General features: G+C 39.6%; 1 protein-coding gene and 1 pseudogene across 1 annotated transcript in view; both read right to left on the bottom strand.

The window, feature by feature from the left end:
- Nucleotides 1-6700: 6700 nt before the first annotated feature.
- LOC102412758 lies at nucleotides 6701-7776 on the bottom strand (annotated as a pseudogene).
- Nucleotides 7777-19754: 11978 nt separating this feature from the next.
- The window catches only part of LOC102394063 (solute carrier family 22 member 10), a 32526-nt gene continuing 27934 nt past the window's right edge, over nucleotides 19755-24346 (bottom strand). The window contains exons 8-10 of the mRNA XM_025286555.2: nucleotides 23775-23883; nucleotides 22302-22505; nucleotides 19755-19986 (exon numbers count right to left, since the gene is read on the bottom strand). Of these exons, the coding sequence (XP_025142340.2) occupies nucleotides 19926-19986; nucleotides 22302-22505; nucleotides 23775-23883 (374 nt within the window). The 3' untranslated portion in view covers nucleotides 19755-19925. The remainder of the gene's footprint in view (nucleotides 19987-22301; nucleotides 22506-23774; nucleotides 23884-24346) is intronic.

Raw genomic sequence — 24346 nt, 5'->3', positions numbered from 1 at the left:
GTATATTGAAGTAATAACTACAAACATCTAGAGGGTGGTTTCTAATAAAATATTATTCTGGAGGGACAAATATGTGTCTTCTTAGTTACTAGTGTGTTACAGTTTGTAATTTTGATAGTAGTTAATAGCTACTATTATTATTATTTTTAATAATAATTTTTAAAAATACATATACACACATTTTATATACTTTTTTTTGAAGATAGTGAAGGAAAGGGAAGCCTGACATGCTGCAGGCCATGGAGTTGCAAAAAGGCTATAAAAAGTTAGATAAGGTTAGAGAGGTAAAGAGACAGAGGAGGCTAGATCTAATATTGAAGGTAAGAGTGTTGAATTTCATTCTGCATGAGATGGAAGCCACAAGAGATATTTGAGCTGAGATCTGGCATCACATGAAAAATTTTAAAAGACTTCATTGAAAAAAGATGTGTGAATTGGAGAAGGGAGAATAGTCCAGATGAGAAATGAGAGTGAATTAGACTTGGTAAGTAATAGTGCAGGTCGTTAAGGGCAGTCAGATTTTGAATGCCACTTGAAGAAGGTGGCTCAGACAGTAAAGAATCTGCCTGGAATGTGGGAGACCCAGGCTTGATTCGTAGGTTGGGAAGATACCCTGGAGAAGGGAATGGCAACCCACTCCAGTATTTTTGCCTGGAGAATCCCATGGACAGAGTAGCTTGGCGGGCTACGGTCCATGGGGTCACAAAAGAATCAGACATGACTGAGCAATGAACACACAAACATTTGGATGTGAAAATACATAAAATATTAGGATTTTAAGAAATTTGGTGGGGCCAAATGTATTATGTGTATGTCTGTGTGCTCAGTAGCTCAGTCGTGTCCTACTCTTTGCAAACCCATGGACTGTAGCTTGCCAGGCTCCTATGTCCATGGAATTCTCCAGGCAAGAATACTGGAATGGTTTGCCATTTCCTTCTTCAGGGGATCTTCCAGGGGAGGGAGTCAAAAGGGGTGGCCTTACAGATGTCTCCTGCCACCAGCTGACACCCAGGCATTATGAGACTTTACACTGGGCTTCCAGGGAAGGGAGGGCTGGAACTTGGCTCAAGCAGAAACCAGACCAGACCAGAACAGAATCAGAATTAGTTCTCTGACAACCAAAGGTGATCAGGCTCTGACCTTCATCTCAGGCTGAGGCCCTTTGACCAGACTCGTGGGTCCAGGACCAGGGCACTAGAAAAAATGGTAGGATAGAAAGGATTAAGAAGCTGAAAGAGAGAAGGAAGGGGAGAAAGATCAGTAAAGCCTCTTGTTCCTTACCCAATCAGGGCACTCTGGGGAGTCGTCTCCATTAGGAGGAGACCAAGGACAAAAGGATTCCAGTTGCATCCACTGGGCCTGGTCTATGGGCAGGTAAGCCCATTGTTGAGTATCCCAAGTGGTTAGGATGTCAATTGCAGGAAAGAAGAGTCCCCACCTGAGTCACCATTTGCTGTAGGAAAGGGAACCCCTTTTCCAGGGCCCGAAAGTAGGCTCTTATCTAACACTTGGAAATGAATTGTCTAAGGAGACACACAAACTGACAAAGCAAGAGGCTCTGTTGGGAAGGGGCAGCCGGGGGGAAAGTGGTATGATAAGGGAACCCAGGAGAACTGCTCTATGGAATGCATTTTGTCTGTGTGTTAGTTGCTTAGTCATGTCCAACTCTTTGGGACCCCATGGACTGTGGCCCACCAGGCTCTTCTGTCCATGGGATTCCCAGGCAAGAATACTGGAGTGAGTTGCCATTTCCTTCTCCAGGGGAACTTCCTGACCCAGGGATCGAACTCAGATCTCCTGCATTGCAGGCAGATTCTTTACCATCTGAGCTATAGGAAAGTCCTCCTGGGACTGAATAATTGAATGCATTATAGGAATGGTTAAAAATATAAATAGATGAGAAGAAAATGAGAAAGAACTTTTTTCTGTGAAAGAAATCCTGCCTAAGGACAGTCTTTGGATTCAACCTTCTGTTATCTTAAAATGTTAATTATGGGAGTAGACCTGGTCTTTACAAGGATGTATCTTGCCTGAGGACAGTGTTATCTTAAAATGTAAATTATGGGAGTAGGTCTGATGAGGTCTTTACACCCTCCAGACATTCTTTGGATTATATAACCTCATTGTTAACACTAGCAAGCGGGTACTCTTTCTGCCCTCTTCGATGCCTATGTCAGAAGCTTTCTCTATCTCCTTTATACTTTAATAAAACTTTATTACACACACACACACACACACACAAAAAAAAGAAATCAGAGAATAAGGCAGTAGCTGAAGAAGGAAGTGGGTTCATCAGAAGTTTATTCTGTTTTCTGTTTAAATTGGAATACCTCACTCCCTGTTTGTACATCAGGAGCCTGATAATTCTTAGATAAAGCTTATCTCATGATACAGAATTCTTCTATGTCCTGTATTTCCTCTGATTTCACTGATTTAGTAGAATATGTCTTTAGGATGAAGGCAGCATCTTTCTGGGGCATCTTTCTTGGGAAGCATTTTGAGGAGGCCTCAATTTTCAGAGCAGTCTTGCCTAATAGAAGTTTCTCATATTGTCTAGGTGCAGTCTGTCTCCACTAAGCAAACATAGATATGAACTCTGGTTTTGCCCCTTTATGCTGTTGAAGGCTTTCAATGAGATCAAATCAATGAAGTGAGCTGTAGCATATCAATGAAAAGGTCTTTTTGCATGTGTGGTAAGGTACTTTGATACTTTCCTCTTTATCTTTTTGTATCAACTGTCAGGTTTTCCTTTCTGATTACCGTAATTCTTGCATAAAATTTTTTCGAGTTTGGACAGTTTATTTTAACCTGATAACAATTAATTTGAATTGCATGCAAAAACTCTATGAATTTACTTGCCACAAACACATAGGCATGTGCTATTGGTGTCCGAATGTACATTTTCTTATTCTATATTTATAAAAAATTTATGGTCATGAATTTTTAATACTTTTGTATTTAACTTTTATGTCGAGGCTGAAAGGTAATTTACATACCACCATCCCAGTGTTATATTATTACTTGTCTTTACATTTACCTTTACCAGTGAGACTTGTCCTTTCTTATGTGTCTGTGTTGCTGCTTAGCATTATTTCTTTGCAACTTGAAGAGCTACCTGAACTTCTCTGAAACGATTATTTCGAATTATTTGTCAGGCAGTTCATAGATATTCATTTCTTTAGGGTCAGTTCCTGGAGCTGTATTTTGTTTCTTTGGTTGTATCATATTTCTCCAAGTCTTCATGATCCTTGTAACCTTGTATTTTTGAAGAAGCAGTCACCCTTTCCAGTCATTAGACTGGCTTTGGCAGGGAAAGTTTTACACCAGTCACCTTGGCCAGAAACTCTGGACAGGCCAGTTGTCAGGGACCCTGGGTGGGCTGCCTGATGAGGTCCACGGGCAGAGCCTGATGTCAGAATCCACAGACAGGCTTTCTCTTTCTTTCTGCCATGAAAGGACTTTTAGGCCAAAGGGATTTTTCTCAGCCCTGCTTGTGCTTTGTTGAGAGGAGAGTGACAGGAGGAAAGTGAAGCTTTTCTCCTTTCAAATGAGTCTTTTCTCATTTTTGTGCTGCACCAGGCTGATGAAACCTCTTGCCTGAATTCCGAGTATCTTAAAAAGGAACTTTCATCCATGGCTTTCATCCATGGGCAGTTGTTAAATTGGTGTTTCCATGGAATAGGAATGCTGGGGCATCCTCTTCTGCCATCTTTCTGATGCTGATCTTTTTTATCGTTTGGTCTTTCATGCCATGTTTAAGAAACCATTGACTAACCAAAATCATGAATATGTAATCCTATATTTTATTCTGAAAATTCACAGTCTTAGTTCTTATATTCAAGTCCAGGATTCATTTTGAAATTTGTTTGTTTATGGTCATGTCTGACTCTTTGTGACTCCATGTACTATAGCCCACCACGCTCTTCTGTCCACGGGATTTTCCAGGCAAGAATACTGGAGTGGGTAGCCATTCCCTTCTCCAGGAGATCTTCCTAATCCAGGAATCGAATCCCAGTCTCCCGCACTGCAGGCAGATTCCTTACCATTTGAGCCACCCAGAAAGCCCCATGGTATATGATAGAGGTCCTAAAACCTTATGTGTATGTATATCTTTTTCTTTAAGCATTATCTATGAAAAGTGCCTTTCTCTCACTGATTTTTCTGGTCCCCTTCATTAAAAATCAGTTGGCCATAACTTTAGGGTTTATTTCTGTTCTCTCAATTTTATTCCTTTATGTCAAATTCTGTTCTAATGCCTGAATCACACTGTACTATCAGTTTAGTTCAGTCGCTCATTCGTGTTCGACTCTGCGACCCCATGAATTACAGCATGCCAGGCCTCCCTGTCCATCACCAACTCCCAGAGTTCACCCAAACTCATGTCCATCGAGTCGGTGATGCCATCCAGCCATCTCATCCTCTGTCGTCCCCTTCTCCTTCTGCCCCCAATCCCTCCCACCATCAGAGTCTTTTCCAATGAGTCAACTCTTCTCATCAGGTGGCCAAAGTATTGGAGTTTCAGCTTCAGCATCAGTCCTTCCATTGAACACCCAGGACTGATCTCTTTTAGAATGGACTGGTTAGATCTCCTTGCAGTCCAAGGGACTCTCACGAGTCTTCTCCAACACCACAGTTCAAAAGCATCAATTCTTTGATCCTCAGCTTTCTTTACAGTCCAACTCTCACATCCATACATGACCACTGGAAAAACCATAGCCTTGATGAGACGGACCTTTGTTGGCAAAGTAATGTCTCTGCTTTTTAATATGCTATCTAGGTTGGTCATAACTTTCCTTCCAAGGAGTAAGCGTCTTTTAATTTCATGGCTGCAATCACCATCTGCAGGGATTTGGGAGCCCCCAAAATAAAGTCTGACACTGTTTCCACTGTTTCCCCAAAGTCTGACACTGTTTCCACTGTTTCCACTTCATTTCCCATGAAGTGATGGGACCAGATGCTATGATCTTAGTTTCTGAATGTTGAGCTTTAAGCCAGCTTTTTCACTCTCCACTTTCACTTTCATCAAGAGGCTTTTTAGTTCCTCTTCACTTTCTGCCATAAGGGTGGTGTCATCTGCATATCTGAGGTTATTGATATTTCTCCCAGCAATCTTGATTCCAGCTTGTGCTTTCTTCCAGTCCAGCGTTTCTCATGATGTACCCTGCATATAAGTTAACTAAGCAGGGTGACAGTATACAGCCTTGATGTACTCCTTTTCATATTTGGATCCAGTCTGCTATTCCATGTCCAGTTCTAACTGTTGCTTTCTGACCTGCATACATGTTTCTCAAGAGGCAGGTCAGATGGTCTGGTATTCCCATCTCTTTCAGAATTTTCCACAATTTATTGTGATCCACACAGTCAGAGGCTTTGGCATAGTCAATCAAGCAGAAATAGATGTTTTTCTGGACTCTCTTGTTTTTTTTCCATGATCCAGGAGATGTTGGCAATTTAATCTCTGGTTCCTCTGCCTTTTCTAAATCGAGGTTGAACATCTGAAAGTTCACAGTTCACGTATTGCTGAAGCCTGGCTTGGGGAATTTCGAACATTACTTTACTAGTGTGTGAGATGAGTGCAAGTGTGCGGTAGTTGGAGCATTCTTTGGCATTGCCTTTCTTTGGGATTGGAATGAAAACTGGCCTTTTCCGGTCCTGTGGCCACTGCTGAGTTTTCCAAATTTGCTGGCATATTGAGTGCAACACTTTCACAGCATCATCTTTTAGCATTTGAAATAGTTCAACTGGAATTCCATCACCTCCACTAGCTTTGTTCGTAGTGATGCTTTATAAGGCCCACTTGACTTCACATTCCAGGATATCTGGCTCTAGGTGCGTGATCACACCATCCTGATTATCTGGATTGTGAAGATCTTTTTGTACAGTTCCTTTGTGTATTCTTGCCACCTCGTCTTAATATCTTCTGCTTCTGTTAGGTCCATACCATTTCTGTCCTTTATCGAGCCCATCTTTGCATGAAATGTTCCCTTGGTATCTCTAATTTTCTTGAAGAGATCTCTAGTCTTTCCCATTCTGTTGTTTTCCTCTATTTCTTTGCATTGATCACTGAGGAAGGCTTTTTTTTAATCTCTTCTTGCTATTCTTTGGAACTCTGCATTCAGATGGAGATTGCTTATATCTTTCCTTTTCTCCTTTGCTTTTCACTTCTCTTCTTTTCACAGCTATTGTTAAGGCCTCCCCAGACACCCACACAGCCACTGCTCCTTGGACATGGGGTTGCTCCTCTCAACACTGTACTATAGCTTTGCAGTAATCCTTGAAATTGAAAAGTGGAAGTCCTCTAAGTTTTTCTTTTCCAATATTGTTTTGGCTAATATGTGCCCTTGAATCCATATTAATATTAATAACAAAGATATTACAAATTGACAATTAATGATATAATTGACAATTAAAGTAATTTTCTGCCCCAAAAATTCAGCTGAGATTTGGATAGAAATTGTGTTGAAGCTATAGATCAACTTGAGAAGCATTGCTTTATTGACAACACTAAGCTTTCTGATACAAGACTGAGAGCTATCTTTCCATTTATATATTAGGGATCTTTATTTTCTCAGAACACTTTTTTTGGTTTATAGTTGACAATTCTTACACTCCTATTAATTTGTTAACAGAAAATACATATTATAAAACAATGTTTGCTTCATGATGAGAGTAGAAGACTAACACTATGAGTCACTTAAAAAGTTCTGGAGCTCAGTCATAGAAATGGGATGAGCAGCTTTTGTATCACTCTGGGAGCACACCCTCCTGAGACACCCCATGCTCCTGCAGGACATGTGGGGCATAGCACACATGGGGAGCGTGTGGCTCAGGTCCTGCTGGAAGCCCAGGGAGCCTGCATGGTCTACCCAAGATGCTCTGGCCACGATGATCAAAGAGAAAAACCTGGGGTCAGAAGGGAATTTGTTCCTGGAGGGGCCAGGAAGGCTATAGCCTTGCCCCTCTCTATTCTGGAGTGTAGAAGAGTCTCCTGGGCTGATGGTCCTGGTTGAGAGGATGGTGCCCAGTGGCCTTATGCTGGGTTTGTTCCCCAGGTGTCTGTGCCAAGGAAAAGCTGAAACTTTTTCTAACATGGCCTGCCACTTCTCACTGGTGAGGCTGAAGTACCAAATGTATGTGTGGTCTCAGCATGTGAGGGCTGCTGGCTGAAATTTTTGTACTTTGCGTCCTGTCCATACTGGAGGAAGTGACCAGGGTTAGCACCTTAAGCAGCAGCTCTGAGCTACAGAAGAAGAGCAAGATGCTGTTCATGATGCTTCCAGGAGGATCACAGAGGTCTGCAGCAGCAGGTAATAGGAGGCCACCATGGTGGACAAGAAGGTCAAGACCACATTAATACCATGTGGCATCTTGCATTGGCAGAGACTTCCCTTTATACCAAAAAGTAGTCGAATTACTTCAGTTCCAAGATACAGGAAGAGCATCATCACATCCGGTACTAGGTTGGCTGTTGGAAATGGGAGCAGGAGATCTTTATACAGAAATACAAAGAGTTCTGGCAGGAAATAGGTAGCACAATACCATCCATTCAGAAAGGACAGGATTCCCAGGAGGGTGGAGGGCAATCATTTACCTCCACAATCTCACCTCATGGTACCATCTTCAGACTTCATCTATTAATTTTTTCTGTGTATTTTGTTCTCTGTGTTACTCTTTTAAATAGATTTTTATAAGATTGTTTTTGGATTGTCTATTGCTAGTGTGGGTCAGATGGTAAATAATCTGTCTGCAATGTGGGAGGCCTGGGTTTGATCCCTGGATTGGGAAGATCCCTTGGAGGGGGGCATGGCAACCCACTCCAGCATTCTTGCCTGGAGAATCCCCATGGACAGAGGAGCCTGGCAGGCTACAGTCTATGGAGTCACAAAGAGTTGGACATGACTGAGCAACTAAGCATAGCACACACATTGCTAGTGTAGAGAAATACAACTGAGTTTTACAATTTATTTAGTATTCTTCAAAGTTGGTAAACTCATTTGTTACTTCTGATGGATATTTAGTGGATCCTTGGGAATTTCTACATACAAAATTATGTCATCTACAGATAAAGACAGTTGTATTTTTTATTTTCCAATATATATATATATATCTTGTATTTATTTTCCTTCCCTTAGTTACCCTCACTAAAACTTTGAATATATTGTTGAATATACATGGTGATAGTTGACATCATTATATTTTTCCTGGATTTATGGTGAAGAAATCAGTTTTTCACCATTTAGGATGAGAATTTTTGTAGGTTCTTTATATTTTCTCTTAATTAGGGGTTATAGTTGATACACTCCATAATTGTACATCTTGTGGAGATTGTACATATGCATACACTTACAATACCATCACTACACTAAGGAACGAACCATACTATCTCCAGAAATTCCCTTCTGTTCTTTTGTAATCTTTTTAAATGAACACAACATAAGATCCATCCCTTTAACATACCATAAAATGCACAATACAATGTTGCTAACTAACTAACTAACTATATATATATCATCTTGATTTAAAAACTTTATACTCATTGGAAAATAATTTTCAACTTGCCCTATCCCTTTAGCTCCTGACAACTACCTTTCATTGTACTCTCTTCTTTTATGAATTTGACTATTTTAAAACCTTGTATAAGTAGAATTATGCTGTATTTGTCCTTCAGTAATCAGATTATTTCAGGTATCATAATGTCTATATGCTTATACACATTGTCCCAATGGCAGGATTTACTTCTTTGTTATGCACAAATAACATTGCATCTTAAGCAAGACTTAAACACAGACTTGAGACTCTAAAAATCTTAAGAAGAAAAAGATAGGGAAGTGGGGTGGTCCTAAGATGGTGGAAGAATAGGACGGGGAGACCACTTTCTCCCCCACAAATTCATCAAAAGAACATTTAAACACTGAGTGAATTCCACAAAACAACTTCTGAATGCCAGCAGAGGACATCAGGCACCCAGAAAAGCAGCCCATTGTCTTCGAAAGAAGGTAGGAAAAAATAAAAAAGAGACAAAAGAGGTAGGGACGGAGCTCCATCCCAGGAAGGGAGTCTTAAAAAGAGAGAATCTTCAAACCACCAGGAAACACTCTCACTGCCGAGTCTGTGGCAAGCCATGGAAGCACAGAGGGCAACATAACAGGGAGGAAAAATAAATAAATAATTAAAACCCACAGATTACAAGCCCAATGGTAACTCCCTCAGCAGAGAAGCAGCGCAGATGCCTGCACCCACCACTAGCAAGTGGGGGCTGGACAGGGAGGCACCAGCTGCATTGCTTAGAGTAAGGACCAGGCCTGAATGCCCCGAGGGCAGTCTGAGCGAACTAACTTGGGCTAGCAAACCAGAGCGCGGGATAGCTACCATGCGCAAAGCCCTAACCTAAAACACCGCCAGGCCCGTGCACAGAACAAAAGACTGAACAGAACTGCTGCTGTCCATGTCTGACTTCACTTCAGTCGTGTCCGACTCTGTGCGACCTCATAGACTGCAGCCCACCAGGCTCCCCCGTCCCTGGGATTCTCCAGGCAAGAACACTGGAGTGGGTTGCCATTTCCTTCTCCAATGCATGAAAGTGAAAAGTGAAAGTGAAGTCGCTCAGTCGTGTCTGACCCTCAGCGACCCCATGGACTGCAGCCTACCAGGCTCCTCTGTCCATGGGATTTTCCAGGCAAGAGTACTGGAGTGGGGTGCCATCGCCAGCTGCAGACCATCCCCCTCCAGTGACAGGCAGCCAGAGCCGGAAGGGGGCAATCACAGCCTCAGAGAGACATTATCTACCAAACTGCAAGCAGGCTTCTTTCCTAACTAAGACTTCTTGTCCTGGACATCAGCCTGTGAAGGTGCGCCGATTGTACACACAGAAAACCAAGCTGCAGGGATGGGGGAGGTGATAAGTTGCAGCAACCGGGCTCACCAAACACCTCATCACCTGAGCTGCTCAGACCTGGGAAGGGCACAAAACGCAGGCCCAATCAAGTCTGTGCCGCTGAGGACTACCTGAGTGCCTGAACCTGAGCGGCTTAGACCCGGGAGGTGCATGCAGCCCAGGGCCGGCCTTGGACGGTTCCCGGTGGAGCAACCTAGAGCCTGAGCAGTGTGGGCAGGGATGGCACACGCGCCGTGAGTGGGGGCAGGCCCAGTGTGGCTGAGACACAGAGAACACATGCCAGTGTTATTTGTTTGCAGTGTCCCTCCCTCCCCACAGCGCGACTGAACAAGTGAGCCTAAAAAAAATGTCCACCACCGCCCCCTTGTGTCAGGGTGGAAATCAGACACTGAAGAGACCAGCAAACAAAAGAAGCTAAAACAGAGGAAACCACCTTGGCAGTGACAGATGCAATAGATTAAAACCCTGTAGTTAGTCCCGACTACATAGGAAGGGGCCTATAGATCTTGAGAAATATAAGCCGGACCAAGGAACTATCCTAAAATGAACTGATCCCACACTGCCGACAAAGACAGCAGAGAAAATCCTAGATATATTTTTACTATTTTTACGACCATTCTTTTTTTTTTAATTTTTTCAAAATTTTAAGTCCTCTATTACTCCTTTAATTTTCACTTTTATAACCTACTATTACTTTGCAAAAAAAAAATACCCTATTTTTTAAAGCAAACTTCATATATATATATATATTTTATGATTTTTGTGACTTTTTTTTTCTTCTTTTCTTTAATATTGTATTTTTGAAAATTCAACCTCTACTCTAGAGTTTTAATCTTTGCTTTTTGGTATTTGTTATCAATTTTGTACCTTTAAGAACCCAATCTTCAGTACCCATTTTTACTTGGAAGCAAGATTACTGGCTTGACTGCTCTCTCCCCCTTTGGACTCTCCTTTTTCTCCACCAGGTCGCCTCTGTCCCCCGCTCCCCCCTTTCTCTTCTCTACCCAATTCTGTGAATCTCTGTGTGTTCCAAATGGTGGAGAACACTTAGGGAACTGATTACTGTAAGGATCTGTCTCTCTCCTTTTGATTCCCCCCTTTTATCCTCCTGGCCACCTCTGTCTCCTTCCTCCCTCTTCTCTTCTCTGTATAACTCCATGAACATCTCTGAGTGGTCCAGACTGTGGAGCACACATAAGGAAGTGATTATTGGCTAGCTTGCTCTCTCCTCTTTTGATTCCACCCCATCTCATTCAGGTCACCTCTAACACCCTCCTCCCTCTTCTCTTCTCCATGTAACTCTGTGAACCTCTCTGGGTGTCACTCACTGTGGAGAAACTTTTAATCTTTAACCTAGATGTTTTATCAATGGTGCTATATAGAAGGAGAAGTCTTGAGACTACTGTAAAAATAAGACTGAAAACCAGAAGCAGGAGGCTTAAGTCCAAATCCTGAGAACTGACTCCAGGGAACATTAATCGACAAGAGCTCATTAAACACCTCCATACCTACACTGAAGCCAAGCACCACCCAAGGGCCAACAAGTTCCAGAGCAAGACATACCATGCAAGTTCTCCAGCAACACAGGAACACAGCCCTGAGCTTCAACATACAGGCTGCCCAAAGTTACTCCAAACCCACTGACATCTCATAACACATAACACTGTACACTTCATTGCACTCCAGAGAGAAGAAATCTAGCTCCACCCACCAAAACACCGACACAAGTTTCCCTAACCAGGAAACCTTGACAAGCCACCCATACAACCCCACCCACAGCAAGGAAACTCCACAATAAAGAGAACTCCACAAACTGCCAGAATACAGAAAGGCCACCCCAAACTCAGCAATATAAACAAGATGAAGAGGCAGAGAAATACCCAGCATGCAAAGGAACAGGATAAATGTCCCCCAAACCAAACAAAAGAGGAAGAGATAAGGAATCTACCTGATAAAGAATTCCGAATAATGATAGTGAAAATGATCCAAAACCTTGAAATCAAAATGGAATCACAGATAAATAGCCTAGAGACAAGGATTGAGAAGATGAAAGGAAGGTTTAACAAGGACCTAGAAGAAATAAAAAAGAATCAGTATATAATGAATAATGCAATAAATGAGATCAAAAACACTCTGGAGGCAACAAATAGTAAAATAACGGAGGCAGAAGATAGGATTAGTGAAGTAGGAGATAGAATGGTAGAAATAAATGAATCAGAGAGGAAAAAAGAAAAACGAATTAAAAGAAATGAGGACAATCTCAGAGACCTTCAGGACAATATTAAACACCCCAACATTCGAATCATAGAAGTCCCAGAAGAAGAAGACAAAAAGAAAGACCATGAGAAAATACTTGAGGAGATAATAGTTGAAAACTTCCCTAAAGTGGGGAAGGAAATAATCACCCAAGTCCAAGAAACCCAGAGAGTCCCAAACAGGATAAACCCAAGGCAAAACACCCCAAGACACATATTAATCAAATTAACAAAGATCAAACACAAAGAACAAATATTAAAAACAGCAAGGGAAAAACAAAAAATAACACACAAGGGGATTCCCATAAGGATAACAGCTGATCTTTCAATAGAAACTCTTCAAGCCAGGAGGGAATGGCAAGACACACTTAAGGTGATGAAGGAAAATAACCTACAGCCCAGATTACTGTACCCAGCAAGGACCTCATTAAAATATGAAGGAGAAATCAAAAGCTTTACAGACAAGCAAAAGCTGAGAGAACTCAGCACCTCCAAATCAGCTCTCCAACAAATGCTAAAGGATCTTCTCTAGACAGGAAACATAAAAAGGGTGTATAAACTCGAACCCCAAACAATAAAGTAAATGGCAATGGGATCATACTTATCAACAATTACCTTAAACATGAATGGGTTGAATGCCCCAACCAAAAGACAAAGACTGGCTGAATGGATACAAAAACAAGACCGTTATATATGTTGTCTACAAGAGATCCACCTCAAAACAGGGGACACATACAGACTGAAAGTGAAGGGCTGGAAAAAGATATTCCATGCAAATAGAGACCAAAAGAAAGCAGGAGTAGCAATACTCATATCAGATAAAATAGACTTTAAAACAAAAGCTGTGAAAAGAGACAAAGAAGGACACTATATAATGATCAAAGGATCAATCCAAGAAGAAGATATAACAATTATAAATATATATGCACCCAACTTAGGAGAACTGCAATATGTAAGACAAATGCTAACAAGTATGAAAGGGGAAATTAACAGTAACACAATAATAGTGGGAGACTTTAATACCCCACTCACACCTATGGATAGATCAACTAAACAGAAAATTAACAAGGAAACACAAACTTTAAATGATACAATAGACCAGTTAGACCTAATTGATATCTATAGGACATTTCACCCCCAAACAATGAATTTCACCTTTTTCTCAAGCATACACGGAACCTTCTCCAGGATAGATCACATCCTGGGCCATAAATCTAGCCTTGGTAAATTAAAAAAAATTTGAAATCATTCCAAGCATCTTTTCTGACCACAATGCAGTAAGATTAGATCTCAATTACAGGAGAAAAACTATTAAAAATTCCAACATATGGAGGCTGAATAACCAACAAATCACAGAAGAAATAAAAAAGAAATCAAAATTTGCATAGAAACGAATGAAAATGAAAACACAACAACCCGAAACCTGTGGGAAACTGTAAAAACAGTGCTAAGGGGAAAGTTCATAGCAATACAGGCATACCTCAAGAAACAAGAAATAAGTCAAATAAATAACCTAGGTCTACATCTAAAGCAACTAGAAAAGGAAGAAATAAAGAATCCCAGGAAAGAAATATTAAAAATTAGGGCATAAATAAATGCAAAAGAAACAAAAGAGACCATAGCAAAAATCAACAAAACCAAAAGCTGGTTCTTTGAAAGGATAAATAAAATTGACAAATCATTAGCCAGACTCATCAAGAAACAAAGGGAGAAAAATCAAATCAATAAAATTAGAAATGAAAATGGAGAGATCACAACAGACAACACAGAAATACAAAGGATCATAAGAGACTACTACCAGCAATTATATGCCAATAAAATGGACAACATGGAAGAAATGGACAAATTCTTAGAAAAGTACAACTTTCCAAAACTGGACCAGGAAGAAATACAAAATCTTAACAGACCCATCACAAGCACGGAAATTGAAACTGTAATCAGAAATCTTCCAGCAAACAAAAGCCCAGGTCCAGAAGGCTTCACAGCTGAATTCTACCAAAAATTTAGAGAAGAACTAACACCTATCCTATTCAAACTCTTCCAGAAAATTGCAGAGGAGGGTAAACTTCCAAACCCATGCTATGAGGCCACCATCACCCTAATACCAAAACCTGACAAAGATCCCACAAAAAAATAAAACTACAGGCCAATATCACTGATGAACATAGATGCAAAAATCCTTAACAAAATTCTAGCAATCAGAATCCAACAACACATTAAAAAGATCATACACCATGACCAAGTGGGCTTTATCCCAGGGATGCAAGGATTCTTCAATACCCGCAAATCAATCAATGTAATACACCACATTAACAAATTGAAAAATAAAAGCCATATGATTATCTCAATAGATGCAGAGAAAGCCTTTGACAAAATTCAACATCATTTATGATAAAAACTCTCCAGAAAGCAGGAATAGAAGGAACATACCTCAACATAATCAAAGCTATATATGACAAACCCACAGCAAACATTATCCTCAATGGTGAAACACTGAAATCATTTCCCCTAAAGTCAGGAACAAGACAAGGGTGCCCACTTTCACAAGTACTATTCAACATAGTTTTGGAAGTTTTGGCCACAGCAATCAGAGCAGAAAAAGAAATAAAAGGAATCCAAATTGGAAAAGAAGTAAAATGCTCACTATTTGCAGATGACATGATCCTCTACATAGAATACCCTAGAGATTCCACCAGAAAATTACTAGAGTTAATCAAGGAATATAGTAAAGTTGCAGGATATAAAATCAACACACAGAAATCCCTTGCATTCCTATACACTAATAATGAGAAAGTAGAAAGAGAAATTAAGGAAACAATTCCATTCACCATTGCAACGAAAATAATAAAATACTTAGGAATTATCTACCTAAAGAAACTAAAGACCTATATATAGAAAACTATAAAACACTGGTGAAAGAAAAGAGGACACTAATAGATGGAGAAAATATACCATATTCATGGATCAGAAGAATCAATATAGTGAAAATGCGTATACCACCCAAAGCAATTTATAGATTCAATGCAATCCCTATCAAGCTACCAATGGTATTTTTCACAGAGCTAGAACAAATAATTTCACAATTTGTATGGAAATACAAAAAACCTCCAATAGCCAAAGCAATCATGAGAAAGAAGAATGGAACTGGAGGAATCAACCTGCCTGACTTCAGGCTCTACTACAAAGCCACAGTCATCAAGACAGTATGGTATTGGCACAAAGACAGTAATATAGACCAATGGAATAAAATAGAAAGCCCAGAGATAAATCCACACACCTATGGACACCTTATCTTTGACAAAGGAGGCAAGAATATACAATGGAGAAAAGACAATCTCTTTAACAAGTGGTGCTGGGAAAACTGGTCAACCACTTGTAAAAGAATGAAACTAGAACACTTTCTAACACCATACACAAAAATAAACTCAAAATGGATTAAAGATCTAAACATAAGACCAGAAACTATAAAACTCCTAGAGGAGAACATAGGCAATACACTCTCTGACATACATCACAGCAGGATCCTCTATGACCCACCTCCCAGAATATTGGAAATAAAAGCAAAAATAAACAAATGGGACCTAATTAAACTTAAAAGCTTCTGCACAACAAAGGAAACTATAAGCAAGGTGAAAAGACAGCCTTCAGAATGGGAGAAAATAATAGCAAATGAAGCAACTGACAAACAACTTATCTCAAAAATACACAAGCAACTCCTGAAGCTCAATTCCAGGAAAATAAACAACCCAATCAAAAAATGGATAAAAGAACCAAATAGACATTTCTCCAAAGAAGACATACAGATGGCTAACAAACCCATGAAAAGATGCTCAACATCACTCAGTATCAGAGAAATGCAAATCAAAACCACAATGAGGTACCATTTCACCCAGTCAGAATGGCTGCAATTCAAAAGTCTACAAGCAATAAATGCTGGAGAGGGTGTGGAGAAAAGGGAACCCTCTTACACTGTTGGTGGGAATGCAAACTAGTACAGCCACTATGGAGAACAGTGTGGAGATTCCTTAAAAAACTGGAAATAGAACTGCCTTATGACCCAGCAATCCCACTGCTGGGCATACACACTGAGGAAACCAGAAGTGAAAGAGACACGTGTACTCCAATGTTCATCACAGCACTGTTTATAATAGCCAGGACATGGAAGCAACCTAGATGTCCATCAGCAGACGAATGGATAAGAAAGCTGTGGTACATATACATGATGGAGTAGTACTCAGCCATTACAAAGAATATATTTGAACCAGTTCTAATGAGGTTGGTGAAACTGGAGCCTATTATACAGAGTGAAGTAAGCCAGAAAGAAAATACCAATACAGTATACTAACACATATATATGGAACTTAGAAAGATGGTAATGATAACCTTGTATGCGAGACAGCAAAAGAGACACAGATGTATAGAACAGTCTTTTGGACTCTGTGAGAGAGGGCGAGGGTGGGATGATTTGGGAGAATGGCATTAAAACATGTATAATATCATATAAGAAATGAATAGCCAGTCCAGGTTTGATGCAGGATACAGAATGCTTGGGGCTGGTGCACTGGGATGACCCAGAGGGATGGTACGGGGTGGGAGGTGGGCGGGGGTTTCAGGATGGGGAACGCATGTCACCGGTGATGGATTCATGTTGTTGTATGGCAAAACCAATACAACATTGTAAGTAAAAAAAGAAAAGAAAAAGATAGGGAAAACCTTCTTTGACATTATTGTTGACAAGGTTTCTAGGATTTGGCATGAACATCACAGGCAACAAGACCAAAGATAGAAAAGTGGGACTACATCAAACTCGAAAACTTCTAAAAAGCAAATGAAATAATCAACAAAGTGAAAAGGTATACATGCTCTTTGTTAGTGTGAAGTCCTCTCCTATTGCTCATTTCTCATCTATTTTCTAAAAGAGTTTGTGAAGGATTCATGTTAATTCCTTTGAAATATTTGGTAGAGTTCACCAGTGAAGCTAAATGAGCTTGAGCTTGAACTTGAGTTTTAAAATTACTAACTCAAGATCTTTAACCTTTATAGTCTTATTTAGATTTTCTATTCCTTCTTCATGTCAGTTTTGGTAAATTTTGTCTTTCTAGGAATGTGTCCATTTCATGAAAGTTATCTTTTTCTTTCTTCCGATGAATATTCCTTCCAATCAGTCCTGAATATGTATTGGAAGGACTGATGCTGAAGCTGAAACTCCAGTACTTTGGGCATCTGATGCAAAGAACTGACTCATTGGAAAAGACCCTGATGCTGGGAAAGATTGAAGGCAGGAGAAGGGGATGACAGAGGACGAGATGGGTAGATGGCATCACCAACTCAATGGACATGAGTTTAAGTAAACTCCAGGAGTTGGTGATGCACAGGGAGGCCTGGTGTGCTGCAGTCCATGGGGTCACAAAGAGTCGGACACAACTGAGAGACTGAACTGAACTGATTCCACTATTGTTTAGTTATTAGTTTGTACTGATTGTAATTTCTGTCATTTCATTCATCTAAAAATGATTGTTTCACATATTCCTCACACACTTTTTTTTTTTTTTTTTTACTTTTGAGGGACCTCTATGAACCCTTGGTTAATTTAACACTGAGCAGTTAGAGTTTTGATATTTACCTTAGTGCAGGCTGGCATATGCTAGTTTTTGGGTAGTGACCTCCAAGTTTTGCCTCATGTAAGCATTACAGTCTTAAAAATGAATGTACTTTGCAGCAGATCAAACATGTTTATGACTTGTGCTGTACCCCTATAGGGCTACCTAGAAGGGTCACTGTAATGAAATTTGAGCTCTCAAGAAATTACTATCAGTTCATTCATCCTGTAATTCATTTATTCAGTTAGCATTTCTTTTGTTAACTTTGCAACCAGTATTGTAGTAAATAACAAAAAAAAGGCACAAATAAATACTTTTCCTTATTTAAAGAAAGAAATTTTAAAGGCAAAAATAAAAAATAGGATGATGGAAGTGAACAGGAAGCAGAGAAATACATACAGTTGGTAACAAGACAGAGAGAAGATGAAGAGGGAGAAATTGTGAAACCATGCTCCATAGGATTAATGGAAGCTGGCACTTAACAGAACTCATTGAACATGTCTTACAGAGTAGAAGATAAGGGAACCGTTTCTTAGCAAACCCTATACTTGTAACCTGCCCTTACTAGTTAAGCCTACTTTAGCTGTTTTTTCCCCTTGTCTCTAACTACAAACCCTCCCAGCTTCATGAACCGTATGTAATTTATCATCAGACTTCTAACCACATACTTCTGATGTATGAATCACCATAGTAATGGGAGCTCAAGTTGTTTTCCAAAAATTTGGAGTCAGCTCCTATCCAATACTCACCTGGCTTCCCAGGTGATGCTAGCAGCAAAGAATCCACCTACCAATGCAGGAGACTGAAGAGACTCAAGGGTTCGATCCCTGGGTTAGGAAGATCCCCTAGAGGAGGGCATGGCAACCCACTCCAGTATTCTTGCCTGGAGAATCCCATGGATAGAGGAGCCTGGAAGGCTGCAGTCCATAGAGTCACACAGAGTTGGAAATGACTGAAGTGACTTGGGCAAGCCCTGCCCAATACACCTGCCCAAAACTAGTTGAGCCCACTGACCCTAAACACAGGCCTGCATAGAAATGAATTACCTCACATTTTCCCAGCCTCCAATCACCTTTCCAAATGCCTGAGACCACTCCTCTTCTTTGTATCATAAATATCTCAGGTCTCTGGCCTTTTTGGATGCAGATCTGAGATTTGTTCTGCTGTATCCTCACTTACTACCTCACAAATAACACTTTCTCTGTGGCAAACCTCAGTGACTCAGTGTTTGACTTGTTCTGCAGTGGGCAAACCTAGATGGATTACAAATTTGACAAGCAAGCCAGGAGATATGTCTAGACAGCCCTTTTGCCCATGGTTCTTTGGCCCCTTGACAGTATTGATAGCCTATGGATGAGTCCAAGCAGCTGCCTGGTACACATTGCCCAAGATTTCCCTCAGACATAAAAAGATCAATGTTTTCTAGTAACTTAGGCATATCCCAAACAGCTCAGTGCTTTTAGGAATAAAAAAAAAATTATCTAACATCCCAGAAGTTGAGTCACAATGCTTGGCATCCATCAAACATTACCAGGTAAGTAAAGTTATAGGAAAATAGGATACATGATGAGGATAGAAACTATAAATGAAGAAAAGAGATAAACTGAATAGTCTTACATCTGTTACATAAAATAAACTTACAGTTAAACATCCTCCCACAAAGAAAACTACAGGTATCTTCCCTGGAAATTTTACCAATTATTTAAGAAAGACGTATAACCCATTTTACCCAAACTCCTTCAGGAGTAGAAGAGAAAAAAATGTTTTCTAACATTCATTCTATGTGGGCACCATTGTTCTTATCATGGAATTATATTCCAAGAAATTGTGTGTGTGTGTGTGTGTGTGTGTGTGTGTGTGTGTGTGTGTATGTATGCTTAGTTGCTCAGTCGTGTCCAACTCTGTGACTCCATGGACCATAGCCCACCAGGCTGCTCTGTCCATGGGATTTCTCAGGCAAGAATACTGGAGTGGGTAGCCATTCCTTTCTCCAGGGGATCTTCCCAACCCAGGGACTGAACCCATGTCTCCTGTTTAATTGCAAACTAATGCCATGATTGTAAATGGGATTCATTTTACAGTACATTTTCTTGTTAGTATGTAAAGATATAGGAAAACTCCCATTTTTTTCCTTCATGTTTTTATTTTTCTCACCAGTCATCTCATGAAATCCACTTAAAATTTTGTCACTTTTATGTAGAAATCTTTTTCACTTGCTTCTCTTGAGACTGTTTTGCTGGAAAAACAAAACAGAAGCAAATCAACCAACCAATTAGCAAATAGAAACAAACATTAAAAAACAGAAAAAAAAAATAAGTTTGGATGCCCTCCCTGCACAAGTAAAAACTGATCCTCTAACCATCAGCTTCTTATAATCCAGTAAAATCCATGAGAGATTGACATTGATGCTGCAAAAGCTGTTGACAAGAAAGCAAATTTGAAGGATGCTACTCTCACTTGTCTCTTTAGATCTCTGGCCAACAACATCTTTGGAAAGTCAAGAGGCAAAGGGGAAATGTTAACCCCATTTGCTATGCATTGAAATGTGTCCCTTCAAAAATTCATATGTTATTTAAAGAGTTGTGTTAATAAAAGAAAAAGTTTCTTAAAAATGCATATGTTGAATCATCACATAGTACACCTTTTAAAATTCCTATTGTACATCCTAAATAAACAATTTTAATTTGTCAGTTATACCTCAATAAAGCTGGAAATAAAAAAAATGCATATATCCAAGTCTTAACTCTCAGTATCTAAGAATGTGACATTATCATATTTGGAAGTATGGTTCTTGCAGTTATAATTAATGAAGATGAGGTCATCCTGGAGTAGGCTATGTCTCTAAACCAATTTGACCGGTTTCATTATACAAAGAGGATATTTGGACATAGAGGCATACCAGGGAGATGCCATGTGAAGATTGGAGTTACGCTACCACAAGCCAAGGAACTACCAGCAGCCAGGAGAGACCTGAATCAGACCCTTTCCTAGAGCCTTCAGAGGGGGCGTGGCCCTACCAACAACTTGAGCTTGGACTTCTAAGCTCCCAAACTGTGAGAAAATACATTTCTGTTGCGTGATTCACTCAGTTTGTGGAACCTGATTATAGAAGCCCAATGTCACAAAGATACCATATTTCTCACATTAAAATACTTTTACCAGTTTCTTTTTCCTCCTATCCTTGATACTTTCATTGAAGTGTAGTGACAAAATTTGCCTGAATCTTACAGGCTCATAAACAAGATTAATTTCTTTATTACCATTTCTTTTTTTTTCCTATAATATGATTTATTTGTTTTAAACTATAATAAATACCAACAATTTCATACCAAGAAAAAAGTGTAAATAATCATTGTAATAGGATAATTTCTACAGCTTGTTCCATTTTTAATGATAATTAATTTTTCTCTCAAAGTTGTTGAATCTCTCTTGCTCAGAGAAAGAGATCTTATCTAGTTAGTTGAAATGCCTTAATTCAAATTAGGAAAATTGTTTTATGAAACAAAAAATCCAAATTTCTTCATGAGGTTAGAACCCATTAATTGCAAACAATAAAATATATGATGTTGGAAACACATACATTTAAATATGAGTTATTTTCATATCCCAGATCTATTTGACTCTGGGCACTGAATGATACAGCATAGAATGACTAACACATTGCACTTAAACAGGAATGGGAAACAATAAAGAAATGACCAAAACCTCAAAGAGTTCAGTTCATTACTTCTAACCAGTAGTGAAACTCTGTGAAATATTGCTTGTTATTATTTTTTTAAGTTGTCGCTTTGGTCCTCTGTCCCCCTCCAACTATCAGCCATTTCAGGTGGTTTTCCTAATCTCAAATGCATACAGTGAGATTTCTCTAAAGTGCTGTTTACACTTACTGTTTCCACTTCCTCATCTCTCATTATTTATTCAGTCTTCTCAGACTTCCGTCCATGTTTTTCCACTGAGATAAGACTTGTCTAGCTAAATATTTTGGTCAAGTTGTTGTTGATATAGCATGACACTCCCAGTCATTCTGTATGAGTGATCATGCCTCCAGATTAAAATTTCCTTTTTTATATCTCAGGCTCTTGTGGATCCCTGAGTTGGGAAGATCCCCTAGAGAAGGGAATGGCTACACTCTCCAGTATTCTTGCCTGGGGAATTCCACGCACAGAGGAGCCTGGAGGGCCACAGTCCATGGAGTCACAAAGAGTCAGATACAACTGAGCAACTAATATTTTCTTTCTTGTGGACTGAGTATCATTAAATACCATCATGAGGGCAGGAGGATATGCCATCACAATAGAGCTAATTATCATCTCTTTAGGACTAAAACTACCAACGAGAACAAGATATAGAGGATCTCTGCAGTCTAGACTGGAACTTGTAATGGATAGACATGACCTCACCACTCATGAAGGCAATGGCCCAAGATAGAAGTATTCCAGACAAGGCTTATCTCCCCCAGTGATCTGAAGGACCCACGCGGTGTGTTGCCTTTCTCACCCACAGATCCAAAGCACACAGTCCCTCCCAAGAGATGGTAGAAGGTTTACTCACGTATTTTCCACATCCTGGATAGTGTCAGACAGAGGCATATTTCTGGTTTCAGGTTGGAAAAGGACAACAAGACCAGCAATGATGGGAAAGACTCCGTAGATGATCCAGGGCAGGGTGGGTAGATACACCACTAGGGTCATCAGGAGAGGAGCCAGTGCTGCCCCACACCTACTAACCATTGCATCTAATCCAAAAGCTTTTGCCCTAAGGGGTAAGCAAGAATATATAATAATCCAGTAAAAATCCACATTTGTAACTTATGATCTATGTTTGATGTGTTATGTAACACAATAAAACATAATTATTATATATGTATGGGCTTTATGAAAAACACTTGATTTTGTGATTTGCTATGTGCTTTTCCATCTGTCTTTGACAAGATTGAGATGTGTTAGACCCATTTTCATAATTTTAAACAGATGCATTGAAATACTGTTCAGTATAGTACATGGCACCAAGTCATCTTTAACATTTATATTAAAACATCACTCTTTAGAAAATCCATATCCAAAGTCAACAGTAATTAAAATTAAATCCACATTTTGTTTTTATTTCCTAATATTTTTGGTACTTCACATTTCTTTTCTAGGCATTTATTTTGTCTTTATTTTTATGAATATTTACATTTTGTATAAAAATTCTGTAACCTATTTTCATTCATTATTTTTTTTCAGCATCTACTAAATTTTTTATTAAAATGGAAATTCCTAGGTAATAACTTGGCAAGGACTTTTGGGGGTAGATTTTCTCAATTTAATGTCAAAAAACTTCTTTGAAATCTTGCATTTGTCTCAAATTATATTCCAACTTTGCATGTAATTTTACCTCCAATTTGGGTCTTGGTGGGAATAGTACAGGAAAATGTCTTTAAAATGTTGTATTGGTTTTGGCCATACAACAAGACAAATCAGCCATAATTATACATATATCGTCTCCCTCTTGAGCCTCCTTCCCTTCCCCCCATCCCACCCCTCTAGATAATCACACACCAGGTCGCGCTCCCTGTGTTATATAGAAGCTTCTCACCAGATACCTATTTTACACACAGTAGCGTTACGTATGTTTATGCTACTCTCTCCATTTGTCCCACTCTCTCCTCCTCCACTGTGTCCACAAGTCTGTTATCTATGTCTGCATCTCCATTCCTTCCCTGCAAGGAGGTTTATCAATACCATTTTTCTAGATTCCATATACATGCCTTAGTATACGATATTTGTCTTTCTCTTTCTCACTTAGTTAACTCTGTATAACGGGCTCTAGGTTCATCCACCTTACTAGAACTGACTGATTCGGTATTTTGCATTTCTGTTTTACACTCATACCTGGAACTTAAAAATGGTAAACTATCACCTTCTTACATGTGGAATTAGAACATTTTCCTGGTCCCTTCCCTAAAGCACAAATTTTATTAAACTATTGGACACTATATATCAAGCTTTAACCAGGCTTCCCGAGATATAAAAAGTCTTATACCTGAGAAGAGTGGGCATGAGTTCATCACAGTGGACGCAGTAACTGGTGACAGCAGCAGCAACACAGCTGATCCCCACACTTGCCAAAGCCACACGCAGAGCCTGCATTTCTGGACAGAGGAAGATCAGTGGGGTTAAGACAACTGTGTGGAAACAATCAGCATCCAGCAAGTTTAGTCAACACCAACAACTCTATAGACTATTTGAACGTTGGTTGTAGAAAATATTACAGTAGCAGAGATCATGGAGTCTTTTATAATCTGAGAGATATAAAATTATCAACATAGGTTGTAAAATGTACATAAAATGATCCAGATTAATTATAGCAAATCTCTCTGCGTATCTGAGATTTGCCAGAGAACAGGAAGAAAAGGTGAGTCTGGTAGAAATTTGCATCTACTTATTCTGTCCAATACTTATTAGATTTTTATTGTAGAAGATAGGACTGTCATGCGGAAGACTCAGCTCTAAAGTTAAGGACTTCACGATTAAAATGTAGAATTTAAAGAGACCGGTCATCCTAGGTTCCTTGGGATTTAGGAGGTTTTAGCAATGTGGGATTCTCATGGAAAA

Source organism: Bubalus bubalis, chromosome 5 (assembly GCF_019923935.1).
Source record: "Bubalus bubalis isolate 160015118507 breed Murrah chromosome 5, NDDB_SH_1, whole genome shotgun sequence".
Lineage (NCBI taxonomy): Eukaryota > Metazoa > Chordata > Mammalia > Artiodactyla > Bovidae > Bubalus > Bubalus bubalis.
Note: the sequence above shows the minus strand (reverse complement) of the source record. Positions and strands in the feature narration are given on the sequence as shown.